General features: G+C 41.3%; 1 protein-coding gene across 10 annotated transcripts in view; it reads right to left on the reverse strand.

Annotated features, from left to right (window-relative positions):
* Window positions 1-19,459, reverse strand: part of LOC134349428 (F-box/WD repeat-containing protein 11) — a 304,136-nt gene that overhangs the window by 114,779 nt on the left and 169,898 nt on the right. For all 10 annotated transcript variants that reach the window (XM_063053711.1, XM_063053710.1, XM_063053717.1 and 7 more), the window contains one exon: window positions 8,169-8,306. In XM_063053711.1, coding sequence (XP_062909781.1) covers window positions 8,169-8,306 — 138 coding nt within the window. The remainder of the gene's footprint in view (window positions 1-8,168; window positions 8,307-19,459) is intronic.

The following is a 19,459-nucleotide window of genomic DNA, read 5'->3' on the forward strand; positions in this document are numbered from 1 at the left end:
TAATTGGTTTACAATCGAGGACGAGAGTAATAAACTGTGTTCCATTTGAAGTTCAGTTCTTTGTTTATATAACTCCTCAGAAGGAGCTATAACATATTTCTTATCAATTTCCTTAATCTTGTCCACAATTACCAACTCCTCCTGCTTCTGCTTCTTCCTCAAAGCAGCAGAATACGAGATAATCTGACCACGAATATAAAAAATTGACAATCATCTCGAATGTTACCTTTGGTTCCCACTGGACACTCAGCTCTCACCTGGGGCTCCAAGCAGCTGTTTGCATGCAACAGCATCCATACCCCAGTACACCGCTCAACAAGCGGGCTAAGCCAGGTGAGGGTAGCCAGCAGGACTCATACCTCTGAGAGGGAGGAATATGCCCGTCCTAGCATGTCAGCTGTCAGCTCCGGTGGACTGGGCCAATGAAATCTACAGCGAAATCCAGGAAAGTGGTTCGGAGAGCAAATGGCATGATAGGGCATGGTCATAGTCATCCCACTGCAACTAGGGAAGACCCCAGTTGTGACATCTACTCATCCCACCGGACCTGGACTTCTGAGTTCGAGAGTGGAACTGCCTTAAAGCAATGGCTTTTCCACTTCAAAAACTCTCCCGCAGAGGTTTCCTGTCATTGTCGGTTTTGAAAGACAACCACCAGTAGTATTGATAGTTTTCTAATTTGTTCTGTATTTCATTTAAATGCACAATTTCTTACTCAGTTAAATGGTAGTCTGTCTTTTTTACATTTTTTTATCTACTTCCATGAAATTTCAGCTAATTGGGGCAGCCACTTAATTGGGCCAAAATGTACTGGTCCCGATATGAACAAACAAGAGAAAATCTGCAGATCTGAAAATCCAAGCAACACACACAAAATGCTGGAAGAACTCAGGTCAGTCAGCACCTATGGAAAAGAGTTTAGTCAATGTTTTGGGCTGAGACCCTTCATCAGGACAGGAGGTAAAAAGATGGGGGGAGGGATGAGTCGACGTTTTGGGCCGGAACCCTTCGTCAGGACTGAAGAGGGAAGGGGCAGAGGCGCTATAAAGAAGGTGAGGGAGGGTGGGAAGGAGAAGGCTGGTAGATCCAGTTGAAAAACCAGTAATTTGAAAGACAAAGGGGTGGGGGAGGGAAAGCAGAGAGGTGATAGGCAGGAAAGGTGAAGGAGGAATAGGGGAAAACACGAGGGGTAGTAGAAGGAGGCAGAACCATGAGGGAGATGATAGGCAGCTGGGGGAGGGGCAGAGTGAAATAGAGATAGGAAAGGGAGGGGGAGGGAATTACCAGAAGTTGGAGAATTCTATGTTCATACCAAGGGGCTGGAGACTACCTAGACGGTATATGAGGTGTTGCTCCTCCAACCTGAGTTTAGCCTCATCATGGCAGTAGAGGAGGCCATGTATGGACATATCTGAATGGGAAGCAGAGTTGAAGTGGGTGGCTACCGGGTTAGAGGAGCAACACCTCATATACCGTCTAGGTAGTCTCCAGCCCCATGGTATGAACACAGAATTCTCCAACTTCCGGTAATTCCCTCCCCCTCCCTTCCCCTATCCCTATGTCACTCTGCCCCCTCCCCCAGCTGCCTATCACCTCCCTCATGGTTCCATCTCCTTCTACTACCCATTGTGTTTTCCCCTATTCCTTTTCCACCTTTCCTGCCTATCACCTCCCTGCTTCCCCTCCCCCACCCCTTTGTCTTTCAAATTACTGATTTTTCAACTGGACCTACCAGGCTTCTCCTTCCCACCCTCCCCCACCTTCTTTATAGGGCCTCTGCCCCTTCCCTCTTCAGTCCTGATAAAGGGTTCTGGCCCGAAACATCGACTCATCGTTTCCACGGATGCTGCCCGACCTGCTGAGTTCATCCAGCATGTTGTGAGTATTGCTTTGATCCCAGCATCTGCAGATTATTTTGTGTTTAAGATGGGGGGAGGGGAGGAAGAAACACAAGGTGAAATCAGGAAGGGTGAAGTAAAGAGCTGGGAAATTGATTGATGAAAGAACGCCCGAAGTGAGCAAATTAATCAGAATCCACTTTATATACCAAAAAAAAGGCAAGAGACTGAACACTAAAACATCTGAACTTCACTCATAAATATTAAGAACTCTTACTTTCGGAACATCCTTAATTTGCTTTCCTTATTTTTCTTCTAATATACTTTTAAAAATTCATATTCTTTAAAGCTTCTACAGTAAGCTAGTTTGTGACAAAGCTTCCTTTTCTTGCTTTTTGCTGTCACTTGCCCAATATGGACCCCAATCCTGGAGCTCTTGACTTGGCAATCCCATCCCTTCTCTTTCCAAAAGCATTTTCAGCCTGAACCTCCAAACCTCCTTAAATGTTATCCATTTGTCAGTCCATTTTTTTAAATCCACTTCTCAACATGGTAAAGTTGGCTTTATCCAAACTTAAAACTCCAACCCTCCATCCCTGTCCATTTCCAAAGCTTTGTATAATCTCACTGAATTTTGATAGTTACAAGAATGCTCTCCCACTGATCTTCCTTTCACTCACTCATGGAGGAGGAGAAGATGGTGGCGCGATGGCAGCCTGCGCAGCCTCTCCGGTGATGAATATCTGTTATCTGTCAAGTAGGGGACCGTGCACAATTCTGATTTGATGGAGACGGATGTGAGAGTACAGAGGAACAGCTGGAAAACTTCTGAAATGCCCACTTCGCTGCCACTGCTATTGTGTGGTAATTGGAATCTCCGGAGCAGAAGGCCCCGAAATCCTCGGCTTTGCATGTTTCAGCGGCCGGAGCGAGGTCGAAGGCGCTCAGGAGGCTGTATCGGAGGGGCTGGTCGGAGGCTCAAAGTTTTCCGACGGATGGACTCAGTGTTGGCTGTGGCCAGCTGCTTCCAAGGCATCAGCAAGTTGACGGTGCCTGAAGGTTTATGGCAGCGAGTTTCTCCCTTTTGCCGCCTGCTATCGGAGACTCGGGAGTCGATCGACTTGGGGACTTTTGAGACTTCTTTTTACCGTGCTCATGGTTTGTTCTTCATCAAATTATGGTATTGCTTTGCACTGCTGTAACTATATGTTATAATTATGTGGTTCTGTCAGTGTTAGTCTTTGGTTTGTCCTGTTTTCTGTGATATCACTCCGAAGAAACATTGTATCATTTCTTAATGCATGTATGCATTTCTAAATGACAATAAAAGAGGATTGAGTGTTCTCATAATCTAATCTAATCTTATTTCCCAGAACTAAACCCATCCTCAACCTTTATCAACAAGTTGGGAATTCTTACACAGCAACACACACAAAATGCTAGAGGAACTCGGCAGGCCATATAGCATCGATGGAAGAGAATAAATAGTCGATGTTTTGGACTGAGACCCTGGTGTTTTTGCATGTGTCAGAAATTTTCCTGCAAATTTACTTTTCAATCATGCTAATATTGTGATTTACCCTTTTTTTGGTCTTACGTTTCTTAAGTCACAGAGATTAATCGTTTAGTTGAGAGTTGTGAGGCATGAAAATGCCTGATGCAGGCCTCTCATGGTCTGAGTCGACGTTCCCTCCCCTTCCCCTGTGACAGTTCTTCAACGTAGATTTCTCGGTATACCCAGCATTCTTATAATAACTTCATTTCTACAGCGGCTTTCATATATTAAGAAGCAGGCTCAAAGTGCTTTACATAGATTGTAAAGATAAATCAATATAATCATAAAAATATGAAACAAAATTAAAAATCTTAAGATGTACATTATACAGAATAAGAACATAAGAAATAGGAGCAGGATTAGGCCATCTGGCCCGTCGAGCCTGCTCTGCTGCTCAATAAGATCATGGCTAATCTGGCCACGGACTCATCTCCACCTACCTGCCTTTTCCCCATAACCCTTAATTCCCCGACTATGCAAAATTCTATCCAACCTTGTCTTAAATATATTTACTGAGGTAGCCTCCACTGCTTCATTGGGCAGAGAATTCTACAGATTCACCACTCTCTGGGAAAAGCAGTTCCTTATCTCCGTCCTAAATCCACTCCCCTAAATCTTGAGACTATGTCTCCGAGTTCTAGTCTCACCTACCAATGGAAACAGCCTTCCTGCCTCTATCTTGTATATCCCTAACATAATTTTCTATATAGTCAAATATAATAAAATGTAATCAAATATACCAAATTATATAAATCAACATCAACAGACATTAAGTAATCCCATACGTAGGCCAAATTTTAAAAGTATGTTTTTAAGAAGTGTTTTGAAATGTTCCACAGCACTAGCCTACTGTATCTCAGTCGCTAGAGTATTCCAGATTTTTGGTGCACAAGAGCCAAAGGCTGTATCAACAGTTCGTATACGCTTGGCTCTAGGAACACTGTGCAAACCAGTATTCGCAGATCTAAGTTTATGATTAGAGCTGTAATCAACGATTAGGGAATAATCAACCTTCTCTTGACTAAGGCACCAAATCTTTCAGTCTTTCATACCCTGAATCTCAGATTGCACAATCATATGCCAGTGACAAAGTACCTATGAACATCAACATTCTTCGGCATTTAAGAAAATGCTTTGCTTTTTTGGTTTCACGTTTCCCACCTTGTATCCCATTTGTTCCTGCGCATTCACTTGGCCTATCACTGAGGCTATGAAGCCTCTAACAACAGAAGACACCAGACATTTGTAGCTATGTGTCACGTTGGTACAATCACAACAACTGGTACCCTTAAGTGTGCAAATGAACTCAGACTAAAGTGAGGATATGGCTACAAGGGAAGACTACTTAGAACTGAGGCACACAGTTAGATGGTAAACCTCTTGAATTCTCTACCCAGAGGGCTGGGGAAGCGAGATCATTAGGGGTGTGTAAAGAGGAAGCAGATATATTTCTGAAATAATTGAGAATTGGGGGCTATAGGGAACTGGCACAGCAGATACATGGAGGGCTGTTTGAAGTACTGAGGGACCTACTGCTGCTCTTATGCTCAGACTGAAACAATGTATCAAAACCAAGGCACAACACAAGTCCAGGATTCAAGATCAAAGGATGGGGAAACATGAGTAGGCGATTTCACCCCACCTGCCAGTTCTAACCTTTAACCGTTTTGCCACTCACCCTTACTAACCCTATGTCTCCTGATTTCCTTAAAATCAAACAAATATACTCAGCACATGAATTTCCAGGGCCTTCTTGAATGGAAAATTGAAATGATTCACTACACTCTGGGTTCCTCTCAGAGTGACTCCTTATTCTGAGACAGTCCTAGATAACTTAACAATGGAGGATTGTATCCCTTTAAGAATTAAGAATCCCGAGAATCAATCTGATGCTTCAGAACACTGTCTCCTGTGAAGAGGGAAGTAGGGAAGGAGTTTTGTTAGGCAGGGAGCCCAACCATATATAATATTTCAAGTGCAGTTTCACTAGGATTCTACATAATTGCAGTCTTTATTCTTCTACTCAAACTCTCCTGCAATAAATTCCAACACACCATTTGTGGATCTAAACATTAATTTTCTGGTGATTCTTGTACAAGGTGCCCTAAAGCGTCTCTGAAAAGCAACATTTGATTTTTCAACATTTAAAAGATGAATTTTCTATTTTGCTACTTTTGTATTTTACACCTTATATGCCATTCACTTGTCCTGTATATATCCCCATGATATCGTCTTGCATCCTCCAGACAATACAAGTACCCACATTGTGCCACTATCTGGAACCCAATTTTTAATTCAAGAAACATAGTCTGTTTAATTCTATCCTACTATTTCCATTAACCAATCTCAATCTATGTTAGTTTGTTAATTCCAATCTCATGTGCCTAACTTTCCATAATAACCTCTTGTGTTGAAGGCCTTCTGCTAGGCCAAGTACATCATATCCACTGGTTCCTCCTTATCATATTAAAATCTCATTAAAGGGCTAATAGATTTGTCAGGCCTGCCTTCCACTTCTTGAATCCGATCTTTATTTTCTATATGTCCAGTTACCATATAATTAGTACAAGTTCCAACATTTCCCTACCACTGACACCAAGCTAAACTGTACAATGTAGGTTTTACCATAGAAATTTATCAATTTCAGCACCATAATTGCTTCACTATTTTTTTAAAAAGGATCCTGATTCACTGAAAATCTGCCCTCTCCACTACACAGGAGGGGTTTCTGTGTCTTATTTAGTCTGTCTCTATGGAATATTTGTTTAATTGCTCTGTTGTTCCCTTATTCAATACAATTTCTCCAATCTCAAGTGACCCAGATTAATTTTTGCTTATCAGGGCTAGATGCTCAGCATATCCTTCTTACATGCCGATAAAAGTTTTCAAAATCTGACTTTATATTTACTGCTACTTTACTCAAGTTCAAGTTAAAGTTTACTGTCATCTGACTGTAAATATACAACCAAACGAAACATTACTCCTGAACATATAATGCACACAGCACACAAATCAAAATATTACCATAAATAGGTTAATAAAATACAATTCAAAATGCATGCAGCACAAGTAAAAAGTAGAGTATACAGTAGACAGCACACTGACCAAATGACAAGACCTCAGTAGTGTTAGGATATTTATTAGTCTCACAACCTGAGGGAAGAAGCTGTTACACAGGATGGCAGTTCTAATCCTGATGTTACTGTATCTCCTTTCTTACAGTGGTGGGTCAAAGAGACTGTGGGATGGTGTTGGGGCTCGTCAGCAATGCTCTGGGCCTTCATCTGCAACACTCCTGGCAAATAGGGGTGGGGGAAGAGACTCCAATTATTCTCTTGGCAGTTTTAACTATCCTCTGTTGGGTCTTGCAGTCCAATGCCTTGCAAATTCTGTACCACACAATGATGCAGCAAGACAAGACACTTTCGATAGTGCTCCTATAGAAAATTGTTAGAATGGAGGCAGGAACCTTGCAATCTCCTCAGAAAGTGTAGATGTTGCTGTGCCTTCTTGACTAGCGAGGAAGTGCTGTGGGTCTAGGTTACATCATCCATTGTGTGCACGCTCTCTCCACAGCAGAGCCATTGAGGTGCAATGGAGAGTGGTCGATTTGTGTCTTCCTGAAGTCCACTATCATCTCGTCTTGTGCATGTTGAGACGTGTTGCTGTTTTCGCAACATTTAACAAGCCTCTCAACATCCTCCCTGTATGCTGACTTGTCATTGTTGCTGATACTAATAACTGTAGTATCATCAGCAAACTTGACAATCAGAGCTGAACCTGGCAGTGCAGGGAACAGCAGCGGGCTGAGCACACAGTTCTGGGGGTCACCAGTGCTCAGCATGATGGAGCTTGAAATGTTGCTGCCAATTTACACTGACTGGTATCTTTCCATTAGGAAATCAAAGATCAGTTACAGAGAAAGCTGTTGAGTCCCAGCGACACCAGTTTACCCACCAGATTCTGAGGGATCATATTAAACACCGAGATGAAGTCAATGAACAGCATCTTGGCATATAAGGCATCGTTTTTTAGGTGGGACAGAACAGAGTTGAGGGCTGAGGCTATGGCATCGTCAATGACTGATCTGAGCAGTAGGCAAACTGGAAAGGGTCCAGTATAGCCAGAAGATGCATTTTATCTGCTTTTATGCCAGCCACTCAAAGGACTTCATGATTGTTGAAATCAGTGCCATTGGGTAGTTATCATTTAGGCCAGTTACTATTGCTCTCTTGGGCACCAGAATGACGGTGGCTGCCTTCAAGTCTTCGGGACAGTGCACTGTTCTTCTTTCCACTTCCTTTTTAACTTCTCAATCCTCCGCTGCCAAATTCAAATGTTTCCTAACACTCGTGTGTATTGCTCTTTTGGTTTTAGACACATTTTCCTTTAATCTATTTTTAACCTCTCTTGTAATGGACATCCAAACCATTGGATTGTTGTGCTATGAAGGGGGGGGGGGTGCCTGTGCATTACATATCTTTATTATACTATTTCTGTAGGTTCTCAATCTGTTACAGCAAGTAACATCACACTTTAGTTTGCTTTGTTTAGACAGAAGATCATGGTTTCAGATATCAAATTTTCATACAAATTCCTATTATAAACACTCATGTATTACCAGATTATTTTGTCATGACTTGCTTCTAGATCTAAAACATCTTGTTTCCTTATTGGTTCCCAAGCAAAGCACAGTGTTTTGCATTGGAATAAATGGGAGTTTGCATATTAAAATGGCAAGACAATTCCAATCATACATTATTTTCAATACTCACTTTAATTGAGTTATCCCTCAGACCACTGATTATTTTCTCATCATCATACTGAAGACAGTATACACCTTTGCTATTTTCTGACCGACACTGGATTCTCTGAAGATTATGCCGCCCACACCTCCAATTGGATTCTATAGTCTTGAGTAAGAAAGAGAACAGTTTTAAGTGTCATTGAATGCTAACTAATGGATTAGGTAATAATTTAATCTAAGCAGCCTGACAGTTTATCTATCAAAGTGACCTATTAGAAGTTAAAAGGCTGTGCCAAAACGGCTACACAATACCTCACTTGGTCACAAAGTTTCAAAGTCATGGTTATGATGTGAAAGGAATTTCCAAAGCAGTCATAAATCTTATAATTTCATTTTAGCTCTGCCTGGCGATCTGATGCCTAAAGATTACTTCATATCATGAGGTTTTATAACAAACCACATAATGGGTAAAAATTGCTTCCAAGATGGTATTTTAACATTTTACATGCGTCTCCCTTTAAGAAATCTTTAGAGAATTAGATGGACATAGCAGGCAACTCATTTAGCTGTTCACCAGAAAATTTGGCTGGATCTCAGAGAGCACTTAGATTGCACTCGAAACTGCCAAGGGTGTTCAGTATTCTAGAATCAACCTGCAAAAATAACCTCCGTTTATTTTCTCTACTGCAAATCATCTTCTTCCCCTTTCTTTCCCCTCAACTTCAGTTATCAAGCATCTCATGAACTTTGCTCTTCATTCCTGTTCCACTGAGTCAAACTTGTAATATTTGTACTGTCACGGCCCTAAGCTTTCACATTCTTCAGATTTTCCTTCCATCATATCCTATGGAAAGTCATCTTATCTGTGTATCAAACCTACCACTCACAATTTTGTTCCCACAATTCCTCTTCCCACTCAAACTTCCTTACTAGATTGCTAAGCAAGCTAATAATGTTACCGGTTATCCCTCCACAGGGACAGTACACTTCCCCCTCAAATCTGCCATAATTATTGATCACATCTGTAAACAAATTTTATATCATTTTGTCCCAGTAAGCTACCACATCTTTTCTAAGCACACTTTCTTCTCTAAATTCCTTCAACGTATTATAACCTATCACATAAGCTAGTGTCCTGATCAAAGTCAAAAATAACATAATTGGACGAATGTGACTTATCGTTCTGTCCTTCTCAACCTGCCTACGGTCCTTGACACTGTATCCATCTGCTTCCATTGCTTCATCATTGTCTAATTGGACATTTGGTTCCAGTCTTTTCCCAAGTTAAAACATTAAAGACTAGCTTTATTTGTCACATGCACAACGAAACCTACAATGAAATGCGTCATATTACATAAATGAATAACAGTCTGAGAATTGTATTGGGAGTAGACCACAAGTGTCGTCACACATTAGGTGCCAACATATCATGCCTACAACTCACTAACCCTAATCGTATGCCTTTGGAATGGAATATGGGAAGAAACCAGAGCACTTGGAGGAAACCCACTGCACTAACCCCTCTGCTACCATGCAGGACTGGCTTATTCTCCAATAGCAGTACCTTTGATGTACTAGGCTCAAACCTGGCCACTCATCTGTATGCTGCCATGAAATTGAAAATATGGAGTCAGTTTCCTCATGATCAGAAATTTTATTTAGCTGATTCTTGGGTTAATGAATTAAACAACACCAGCAACAAGCCAGGCAACTGATTGACACTAGGATTAGTTCCATGCTTGATTTAGATTCTGTGTCAAGACACTTCAGATTCCTGTACTTCTGGGAAAGGACATGTATGTCAGACACGTTGCCTCTACAGGTTGGGTGATTGGGGGAGGTTGGTGGAGGGGGTAAACAGAGCGCTTTTTTGAACTTCACATTTGGACCAAAGCACTAGGTATCGCTCTGCACCTGAAAGACCCAGGTGGAACCTTTCTATTGTTCATCTGGTTCACTATATTCCCAATGCTAATTAAACATACTGGTGTACATGCCGTGCACATGCATCACAACAATATCAGATGTCCCCCATCCATTGCTGGCAGTAAATGCATGCCATATTCTAACCCATGGCATCTCTATACAGTACGTGAAGGGGAATTTGTGCCTACTCTGTAGGCAATATGCCACTGTGACTTTATACACCGAAGGGAAGAGTGCATGTTGTGAGTACGGTTGATACCTCACCATTTAATATTGCATTGCACTGTTATTGAACAACTCATTGAGGCTAATTTTGGACTCCTACGGAAAGCACATCTGTAAATTTGCAGATGTCTGTTTTCCCTGTCCTACACACTACACAATAAAGATTTCACATGGATTGACAGGAAGAACAGGAGTAATGTAGAGATCGTGGGGGCTGGGGGGCAGAAATGTGGAAGAGATTGTGGTCCGATGAAGATAAATCTAATGCCCTCAACCTTTCACAAGAATAGTTATCTCTATTTTTGTCACTGACGGTAACACCCTTTCTTTGATTACTTACTTGAGTTAACAAAGGAATTTGGGCTTCTTCTTGTATTACTTGCCAACAATCAATTCTCAGTCACTTATTGCTTGAGACAGGTCTTTGTACTCTACATTTTTAACTGTTCTATTTTGAGTCTTAACATTTTCATCAGATTTTTTCTGCACCATTTTAAATTTTACATGTTTATCCATCAAGGGAGCATTATATGCCCCTATTTTTATCCTCAAGGTTACAGTGCCGATGATTAATTCATCTCCACATTGTTCAAATTTGGTAGCAGATTTCCCATTAGCTTCCTGAAGATAGCCCTTTTGTAATCAAGTCTTTTCACACTCGATAAGATCTTAGCCTTTTCCATAACTATTCTAAACCTGATCACTGTTCTCCAAATGTTGTCCCATGTGCAGAGTTTGTATGTTCCTGTCAGGATTAAAGGCAAGTGAATAAGAATAAGGAACCTTGGTTCTCAAGGGATATTGGAACTCTGATAAAGAAGGAGAGAGAGATGTATGACATGTATAGGAAACAGGGAGCAAATAAGGTGCTTGAGGAGTATAAAAAGTGCAAAAAAAAACTTAAGGAAGAAATCAGGAGAGCTGAAAGAAGACATGAGGTTGCTTTGGCAGTCAAGGTGAAGGATAATCCAAAGAGCTTCTACAGGTATAAGCAAAAGAGCAAAAGGATAGTAAGGGATAAAATTGGTCCTCTTGAAGATCAGAGTAGTCGGCTATGTATGGAACCAAAAGAAATGGGGGAGATCTTAAACAGTTTTTTTGCTTCTGTATTTACTAAGGAAACTGGCATGGAGTCAATGGAAATAAGGCAAACAAGTACTGAGGTCATGGAACCTATACAGATAGAGGAGGAGGTGGTGTTTGCTATCTTGAGGCAAGTCAGAGTAGATAAATCCCCAGGACCTGACAGGGTATTCACTCGGACCTTGAAGGAGACTACTGTTGAAATTGCAGGGGCCCTGACAGATAAACAAACGTATTTAAAATGTCGGTATCTATGGGTGAGATGCCAGAGGATTGGATAGCTCAGGTTGCTCCATTATTTAAAAAAGGCTCTAAAAGTAATCCGAGAAATTATAGGCCGGTAAGTTTGACGTCGGTAGTAGGTAAATTATTGGAAGAAGTACTAAGAGATAGGATCTACAAGTATTTGGATAAACAGAGACTTATTAGGGTGAGTCAACATAGCTTTCCGCGTGGTAGGTCATGCTTAACCAATCTATTGGAGTTTTTCGAGGAGGTTACCAGGAAAGTGGATGAAGGGAAGGCAGTGGATGTTATCTACATGGACTTCAGTAAGGCCTTTGACAAGGTCCCGCATGGGAGGTTAGTTAGGAAAATTCAGTCGCTAGGTATACATGGAGAGGTGGTAAATTGGATCAGACATTGGCTCAATGGAAGAAGCCAGAGAGTGGTAGTGAAGGATTGCTTCTCTGAGTGGAGGTCTGTGACTAGTGGTGTGCCACAGGGATCAGTGCTGGGTCCATTGTTATTTGTCATCTATATCAATGATTGGAAGATAATGTGGTAAATTGGATCAGCAAATTTGCTGATGATACAAAGATTGGAGGTGTAGTGGACAGTGAGGAAGGTTTTCAAAGCTTGCAGAGGGATTTGGACCAGCTGGGAATATGGGCTGAAAAATGGCAAATGGAGTTTAATACAGACAAGTGTGAGGTATTCCACTTTGGAAGGACAAACCAAGGTAGAACATATAAGGTAAATGGTAGGGCACTGAGGAGTGCAGTAGAACAGAGGGATCTGGGAATACAGGTACAAAATTCCCTAATAGTGGCGTCACAGGTAGATAGGGTCGTAAAGAGAGCTTTTGGTACATTGGCCTTTATAAATCAAAGTATTGAGTACAAGAGTTGGAATGTTATGGTGAGGTTGTATAAGGCATTAGCAAGGTCAGATTTGGAGTAATGTGTGCAGTTTTGGTCACCAAATTACAGGAAGGATATTAATAAGGTTGGAAGAATGCAGAGAAGGTTTACAAAGATGTTGCCGGGACTTGAGAAACAGAGTTACAGAGAAAGGTTGAATAGTTTAGGACTTTATTCCCTGGAGCATAGAAGAATGAGGGGAGATTTGATAGAGGTATATAAAATTATGATGGGCATAGATAGAGTGAATGTAAGCAGGCTTTTTCCACTGAGGCTAGGGGAGAAAAATACCAGAGGACATGGGTTAAGGGGGAAAAGTTTAAAGGGAACATTGGGGGGGCTTCTTCACACAGAGAGTGGTGGGAGTGTGGAATGAGCTGCCAGATGAAGCGGTAAATGCGGGCTCACTTTTAACATTTAAGAAAAACTTGCACAGGTACATATCCTGCTTTCTCTGGCAGACAGAGTGTAGGTGTTCAGCGAAATGGTCTCCCAGTCTGCGTCGGGTCTCACCAATATATAGAAGGCCACACCGGGAGCACCGTACGCAGTATATCACACCAGCTGACTCACACGTGAAGCGTCACCTGGAAGGACTGTCTGGGGCCCTGAATGGTGGTGAATGGCAGGATCTCCCAGTGGCCACACATTTTAATTCCACGTCCCATTCCGATTCTGCTATGTCAGACCATGGCCTCCTCTACCATCAAGATGAAGTCACACTCAGGTTGGAGGAACACCACCTTATATTCCATCTGGGTAGCCTCCAATCTGATGGCATGAACGTTGATTTCTCTAACTTCCATTTACGCCCCTCCTCCCCTTCTTACCTCATCCCTTATCTATTTATTATTCCCCCCCCCTTTTCCCCTCTCACAATCACTCCTTGCCTGCTCTCCATTTTCCTCAGAGCTCCCCTCCCACTTTCTTTCTCCCTAGGCCTCCCATCCCATGATCCTCCCCCTTCTCCAGTTCTGTATCCCTTTTTCCAAAATACTTTCCAGCTCTTAGCTTCATCCCTCCCCCTCCTGTCTTCTCCTATCATTTCCGATCTTCCCCTCCCCCTGCCAACTCTCTTGCTATCTCTTCTTTCAGTTAGTCCTAACGAAGGATCTCGGCCTGAAACGTCGACTATTCTTCTTTCTATAGATGCTGCCTGGCCTGCTGCGTTCCACCAGCATTTTGTGTGTGTGTTGCTTGAATTTCCAGCATCTGCAGATTTTCTCGTGCTTGCATTTTTAAAGGGAAGTTAAGTACTGCATAAAAGCCAAGGAAAGAGCATATGATGTAGCAAAAGTGACTGGAAAGTTGGATGATTGGGAAGCTTTTAAAAGCAAACAAAAGGCAACTAAAAAAGCTGCAAGAAGGGAAAAGATTAAATATGAAAACAAACTAGTCAGTACAATAATAGCAGGATACCAAAAGATTTTTCAGTTATGTGAAGAGTAAACTGTGAGAGCTGATATTGGACCACTGGAAAATGATGCTGGTGAGGTATTAATGAGGAACAAACAAATGGCAGATGAATTTAATGTGTACTTTGCATTTGTTGTCACTGTTGAAGACACTAGCAGTGTGCCAGAGGTCCGAGAGTGTCAGGAAGCAGGGGTGAGTGACATTGCTATTAGAAAGGAAAAAGTGCTGGGCAAATTCAAAGGTCTTAAGGTGTATAAGTCACCTGGATCAAATGGACTACATCCCAAAATCCTGAGAGAGGTTGCTGAAGAGATAACAGATGCATTGGTCATGAACTTTCAAAATCAGTTGATTCTAGCTTGGTCCTGGAGGACTGGAAGATTGCAAATGTCACTCCACTCTTTAAGAAGGGAGGAAGGCAAAAGAAAGAAAATTATAGGCCTGTTAGCCTAACCTAGTGGTTGGGAAATTGTTGGAGACCAATATTAAGGATGAGGTTTTGAGGTACTTGGAGATTAATGATAAAGTAAATCAAAGTCAGCATAGTTTCTGTGAAAGGAGATCTTACCTGACAAATCGTTTAGAGTTCTTCAAGGAAGTAACAAGCAGGGTGGACGAAGGAGAGGCAGTGGATGTCAGTTAATTGGATTTTCAGAAGACATTTAGTAAGGTGCCACACACGAGGCTGCTTAACAAGATAAAATCCTATGGCGTTACAGGAAAGATACTGGCATGGATAGTGGAATGGCTGACAGGCAGGATACAGCGAGTGGGAATAAAAGGGGCCTTTTCTCGTTGGCTGCCAGTGACTAGAGATGTTCCTCAGGGGTCAGTATTGGGACCACTACTTTTCACATTGTTTGACAATGATTTGGATAATAGAATTGATGGCTTTGTGTCAAAGTCTGTGGATGATATGAAGATAGAAGGTAGGTAGTGCTGATGAAACAATGAAATTGCAGCAAGACTTAGTCAAATTGGCTATGGGTAACCCCAGGTAATTTCAAAAGTAAGTACATGTTCAGCACAGCATTGTGGGCCGAAGAGCCTGTATTGTGCTGTAGTTTTCTATGTTCTATGTTCCAATTCGGAAGAATGGGCAAAAAAAGTGGCAGATGGAATACAGTGTTGGGAAATGTATGGTAATATATTTTGGTAAAAGGAACAATATTGCGGACTAGTATCTAAATGGAGAGAAGGTTCAAACATCAGGGGTGAAGGGGGAATTAGGAGTCCTCGTTCAAAACACCCAGAAGGTTAATTTACAGGTTGAGTCTGTGGTAAAGAAGTCAAATCCAATGTTGGCATTTATTTCACTGGGAATTGAATATAAAAACAAGGAGATAATGCTAAATCTTCATAAGACAACAGTCTTATAGTACTTGTAGTACTGTCAACAACAGGAATTCTGCAGATGCTGGAAATTCAAGCAACACACATCAAAGTTGCTGGTGAACGCAGCAGGCCACGCAGCATCTCTAGGAAGAGGTGCAGTCGACGTTTCAGGCCGAGACCCTTCGTCAGGACTAACTGAAGGAAGAGTGAGTAAGGGATTTGAAAGTTGGAGGGGGAGGGGAGATCCAAAATGATAGAAGAAGACAGGAGGGAGAGGGATGGAGCCAAGAGCTGGACAGGTGATAGGCAAAAGGGATAAGAGAGGATCATGGGACAGGAGGTCCGGGAAGAAAGATTGGGGGGGGGGGGGGAGAGGGAGGACCCAGAGGATGGGCAAGGGGTATATTCAGAGGGACAGAGGGAGAAAAAGGAGAGTGAGAGAAAGAATGTGTGTATAAAAATAAGTAACAGATGGGGTACGAGGGGGAGGTGGGGCATTAGCGGAAGTTAGAGAAGTCGATGTTCATGCCATCAGGTTGGAGGCTACCCAGACGGAATATAAGGTGTTGTTCCTCCAACCTGAGTGCGGCTTCATCTTTACAGTAGAGGAGGCCGTGGATAGACATGTCAGAATGGGAATGGGATGTGGAATTAAAATGTGTGGCCATTGGGAGATCCTGCTTTCTCTGGCGGACAGAGCGTAGATATTCAGCAAAGCGATCTCCCAGTCTGCGTCGGGTCTCGCCAATATATAAAAGCCCACATCGGGAGCACCGGACGCATATGTCAACAGTTTTGGGCCCCTTATCTCAGAAAGGATGTGTTGTCACTGGAGAAAGTCTAGAGGGGGTTCATGAGGATGATTCCAGGAATAAAGGGGTTAACATATGAGGAGCATTTAGCAGCTTTGGGCCTGTATTCACTGGAGTTTAGAAGAATGCAGGGGTAGTGGGAATCTCATTCAAACCTACTGAATGCTGAAAGGACTAGATAGGGTGGATGTGGAGAGGATGTTTCCTCTGGTAAGATATCCAGAACTAGAGGGTATAGCCTCAAAACTGAGGGGTGACTCTTTAGAACAGAGGTAAGGAGGAATGATTGGGTTATGAAGGGTCTCGACTCAAAATGTCGACTATACTCTTTTCCATAGATGCTGCCTGGACTGCTAAGTTCCTCCAGCATTTTGTGTGGATCGCTGTCCTCTCCAGTTTTCTCCTGCTTTCTAAAGATGTAGAGTTAGTTAGGGTTTATAAGTTGTGGGCATGCTACATTGGCACCAGGAGCATGGCAACATTTGCAGGCTGTCCCCATCACAATCCTTGCTGATTTAATTTGATGCAAACAACTCATTTCATTGTATGTTTCGATTTTTCAGTGTACATATGACAAACAAAGCTAATCTTTTGAATCTTATTTTCAAAGTGTGAAAAAAGAAACTAACATTGTGTTTTATCCATTAAATAGTTCTGGAGTTTAAATACAAATTAACACAATCTGCTTTAAAGCTGATGATTACATGAGAATCCACGATTCTTGGAAACCTGAAATTAAACAAAACAAGCCCGAATGTCGCTGGCAACAGATAGAACATCTATATACAGTAATAGAGGTAATGCGTCAATGTTTCAGATGTTGACGTGCTGATGCATGTTTCCTTCCTTTTTGCTGTAAGTAATGTTAGTACCTTAAAACTTTTTATTTTGATTCTATCAGCTAAGAGTGCTCATTTGACATGATTGCAGCAAGGGTAGCTAAGAGTAACCCCCAACCCATGGATATAAATAAATTCTGTATTTAAAAAAGCATGTTTGAAGTATTGGATTGATATATTATAAGGTAGTGAATATGTACATTCTTCAGCTGATATTCTGACATTCAAGAGGAACAAAATAGAACTAATTCATGAACAGCACTGAAAGCTGGGCTGATGATTCAATTTGGTTTTAAGCTATTAAGAATTTATGACTGTAACTCTTTGTCACTCTACTGGCATACTTAATCAACAAGTCCCAAAATAAGTGGAACATCTTGACACATTTCCAAACTGACTCTAGAAATAGTTGAATAAATCTCACTAAAGCAACTCTATTGACACCTGATTTAACACTGATATGCCTTCAATTTGCATTATGGGTTTCACTTCTCATGCCACTCACACTATGGAGTGTGCCACAGGATCTTCAAACGTAGGTCAGAATTAAGCAAGTCTTCTGTCATTCAAATCAGGACTGCAGTACATGAACTGATAAGAAGCCCACTAATCAGGAACAAAGGTGATTGATGTTTTGGATGATAGATGGGGTACAATAACACTGCGTTTAGCTAGCAGCCAAGTTCTGCATTAATAATCCTAAAACATAAGTTTAAACTCCACCACAGTAGCTGGAGAGTGTAAATTCAAACAAATTATCTGATGATCACTGGACAAATTAATCATTATATAAAAAAATATCAGATTCACTATGTGCTTCAGGAAAGGAAATCTGTCATCATTTACCAATCTAGTGCCACATGCAACTCCGGAGCCATCTTAAAGAGTGCTTAACTGTCTCCTCAGTTTAGCAGCAATTACTAATCGACAAGTACTGCTGGCACTGTCAATGACGTCCAAATCCCAAGAATAATCAAATAAGAAATTAATTTCAGAAGTACTTGCAGCCAGTGACACAAAACTGACAGTCTCTGACTAGCAATGGTGTCCTTATATGTCTCTGACACTAGCTCATTACACACCTTCTTTCTTTACATATTTTATGTGATTTGTTCAATACTTTCAGTGTTTTCTCACCCCATTCCCCATACTCCGGAAAACTAAGCCGGTGGGTTATCAGTAGGGCCCTAACGCAATTTAAAAATTAACAGCAAAACAATATGAATAGATTTCTTTTTGCTTTACTACAGTTCTTGCATTGTAGCTGAAAAACTGTCTAAATTAGTGACTAGTCTTTGACCCACTCACATACATGTATGTAACGAGGAGTAAAAGATAATAGATTACAGAATGAATATAATTCTAGAATATAAAAGCAGACTTATCATGAAACAGGGAGGCGCAGGTGCACATTTCAATATGATGACTCGTTGTAATTCTATTTGACCATGATTTGGTTTCAAGCATTATAGGAAATTTCATGCAGTTTTTCGCAACCAAAAAAATCTCACTGCACTGTAAATTAACACAGCAATGGGAAGAGAGCCCACACTTCACAAAGGAGGAGATGATTTTTTTCCTGTCAAGCAGAATTTAACTTGGCAAAGGACAGAAAACAGATGTTAGAACAAAGAAATAACATTAGTTTAGGTTAGGGAAATCAATCCTGGGTGGGCAGGATAGAAAGAAATGGATCCCAAACATTCAAACCTCAGACACCTTTCAGTATTGACTCTGCTGCAATACATTTATAGAATACCCATGGGCTTCAAGATACATTGCAACATTGGACTTGAACTCTTCTATCAAGTCACTATTCACCATGAGGAAACAAGGAGGTGTCATTTATTTAGTGCTCTCTCACCATGAACACCTAAACTATAGCCATCTACTGTCAATCATATATTTTGAATATAAACTTGCTGGCAAGAGAAAAAAACAGTCTCACTTTCATGTCTGTTCCAAAACTGCACAACACAGATACTATACAGCCTGGGAAAAAAATGTACCAGACATAGGAAAACTACTACTGCATTAATGTGCAGATTCTGTTGCCAAGATCAAAAGTCTTTGTTTATTATTCATTAGGAAAAGCATGACCATAGATACTAATACAAATCTGCATTAGATCAACCAGTTAAGGAACTATTTGGCTTCAATATTAGTGTACAGGGAGATCACACAATGAAAGGGACATTGCCGCCCATAATGTGCCACGCTATTAAAAGGAGCTATCAACTGTCTCTGATGAACTGATCACAGTACCGGAGGGTTCATGAACTGTACTGGGATCTAAAAAGTTATACGGAACAGCTCATCATCACTCATGCTGGCTGATCAGATCAGATAAAGTGAGATATTGTAGAATGTAGTCAATGTTATGCATGAAAATAGCAAAATACCACAATCATAAATTTTATTAATCAGATTCAGAACTATAACATTTGAGGGTTTGAAACACTCTTGCACTGAATAGTCTGACCAGATTTTGCACTGGAATGTCAGCCGTGGAATTACAGCCAATGTCTTGAATCCTGAGAC

This window comes from Mobula hypostoma, chromosome 7 (genome assembly GCF_963921235.1).
Source record: "Mobula hypostoma chromosome 7, sMobHyp1.1, whole genome shotgun sequence".
Taxonomy (NCBI): Eukaryota; Metazoa; Chordata; class Chondrichthyes; order Myliobatiformes; family Myliobatidae; genus Mobula; species Mobula hypostoma.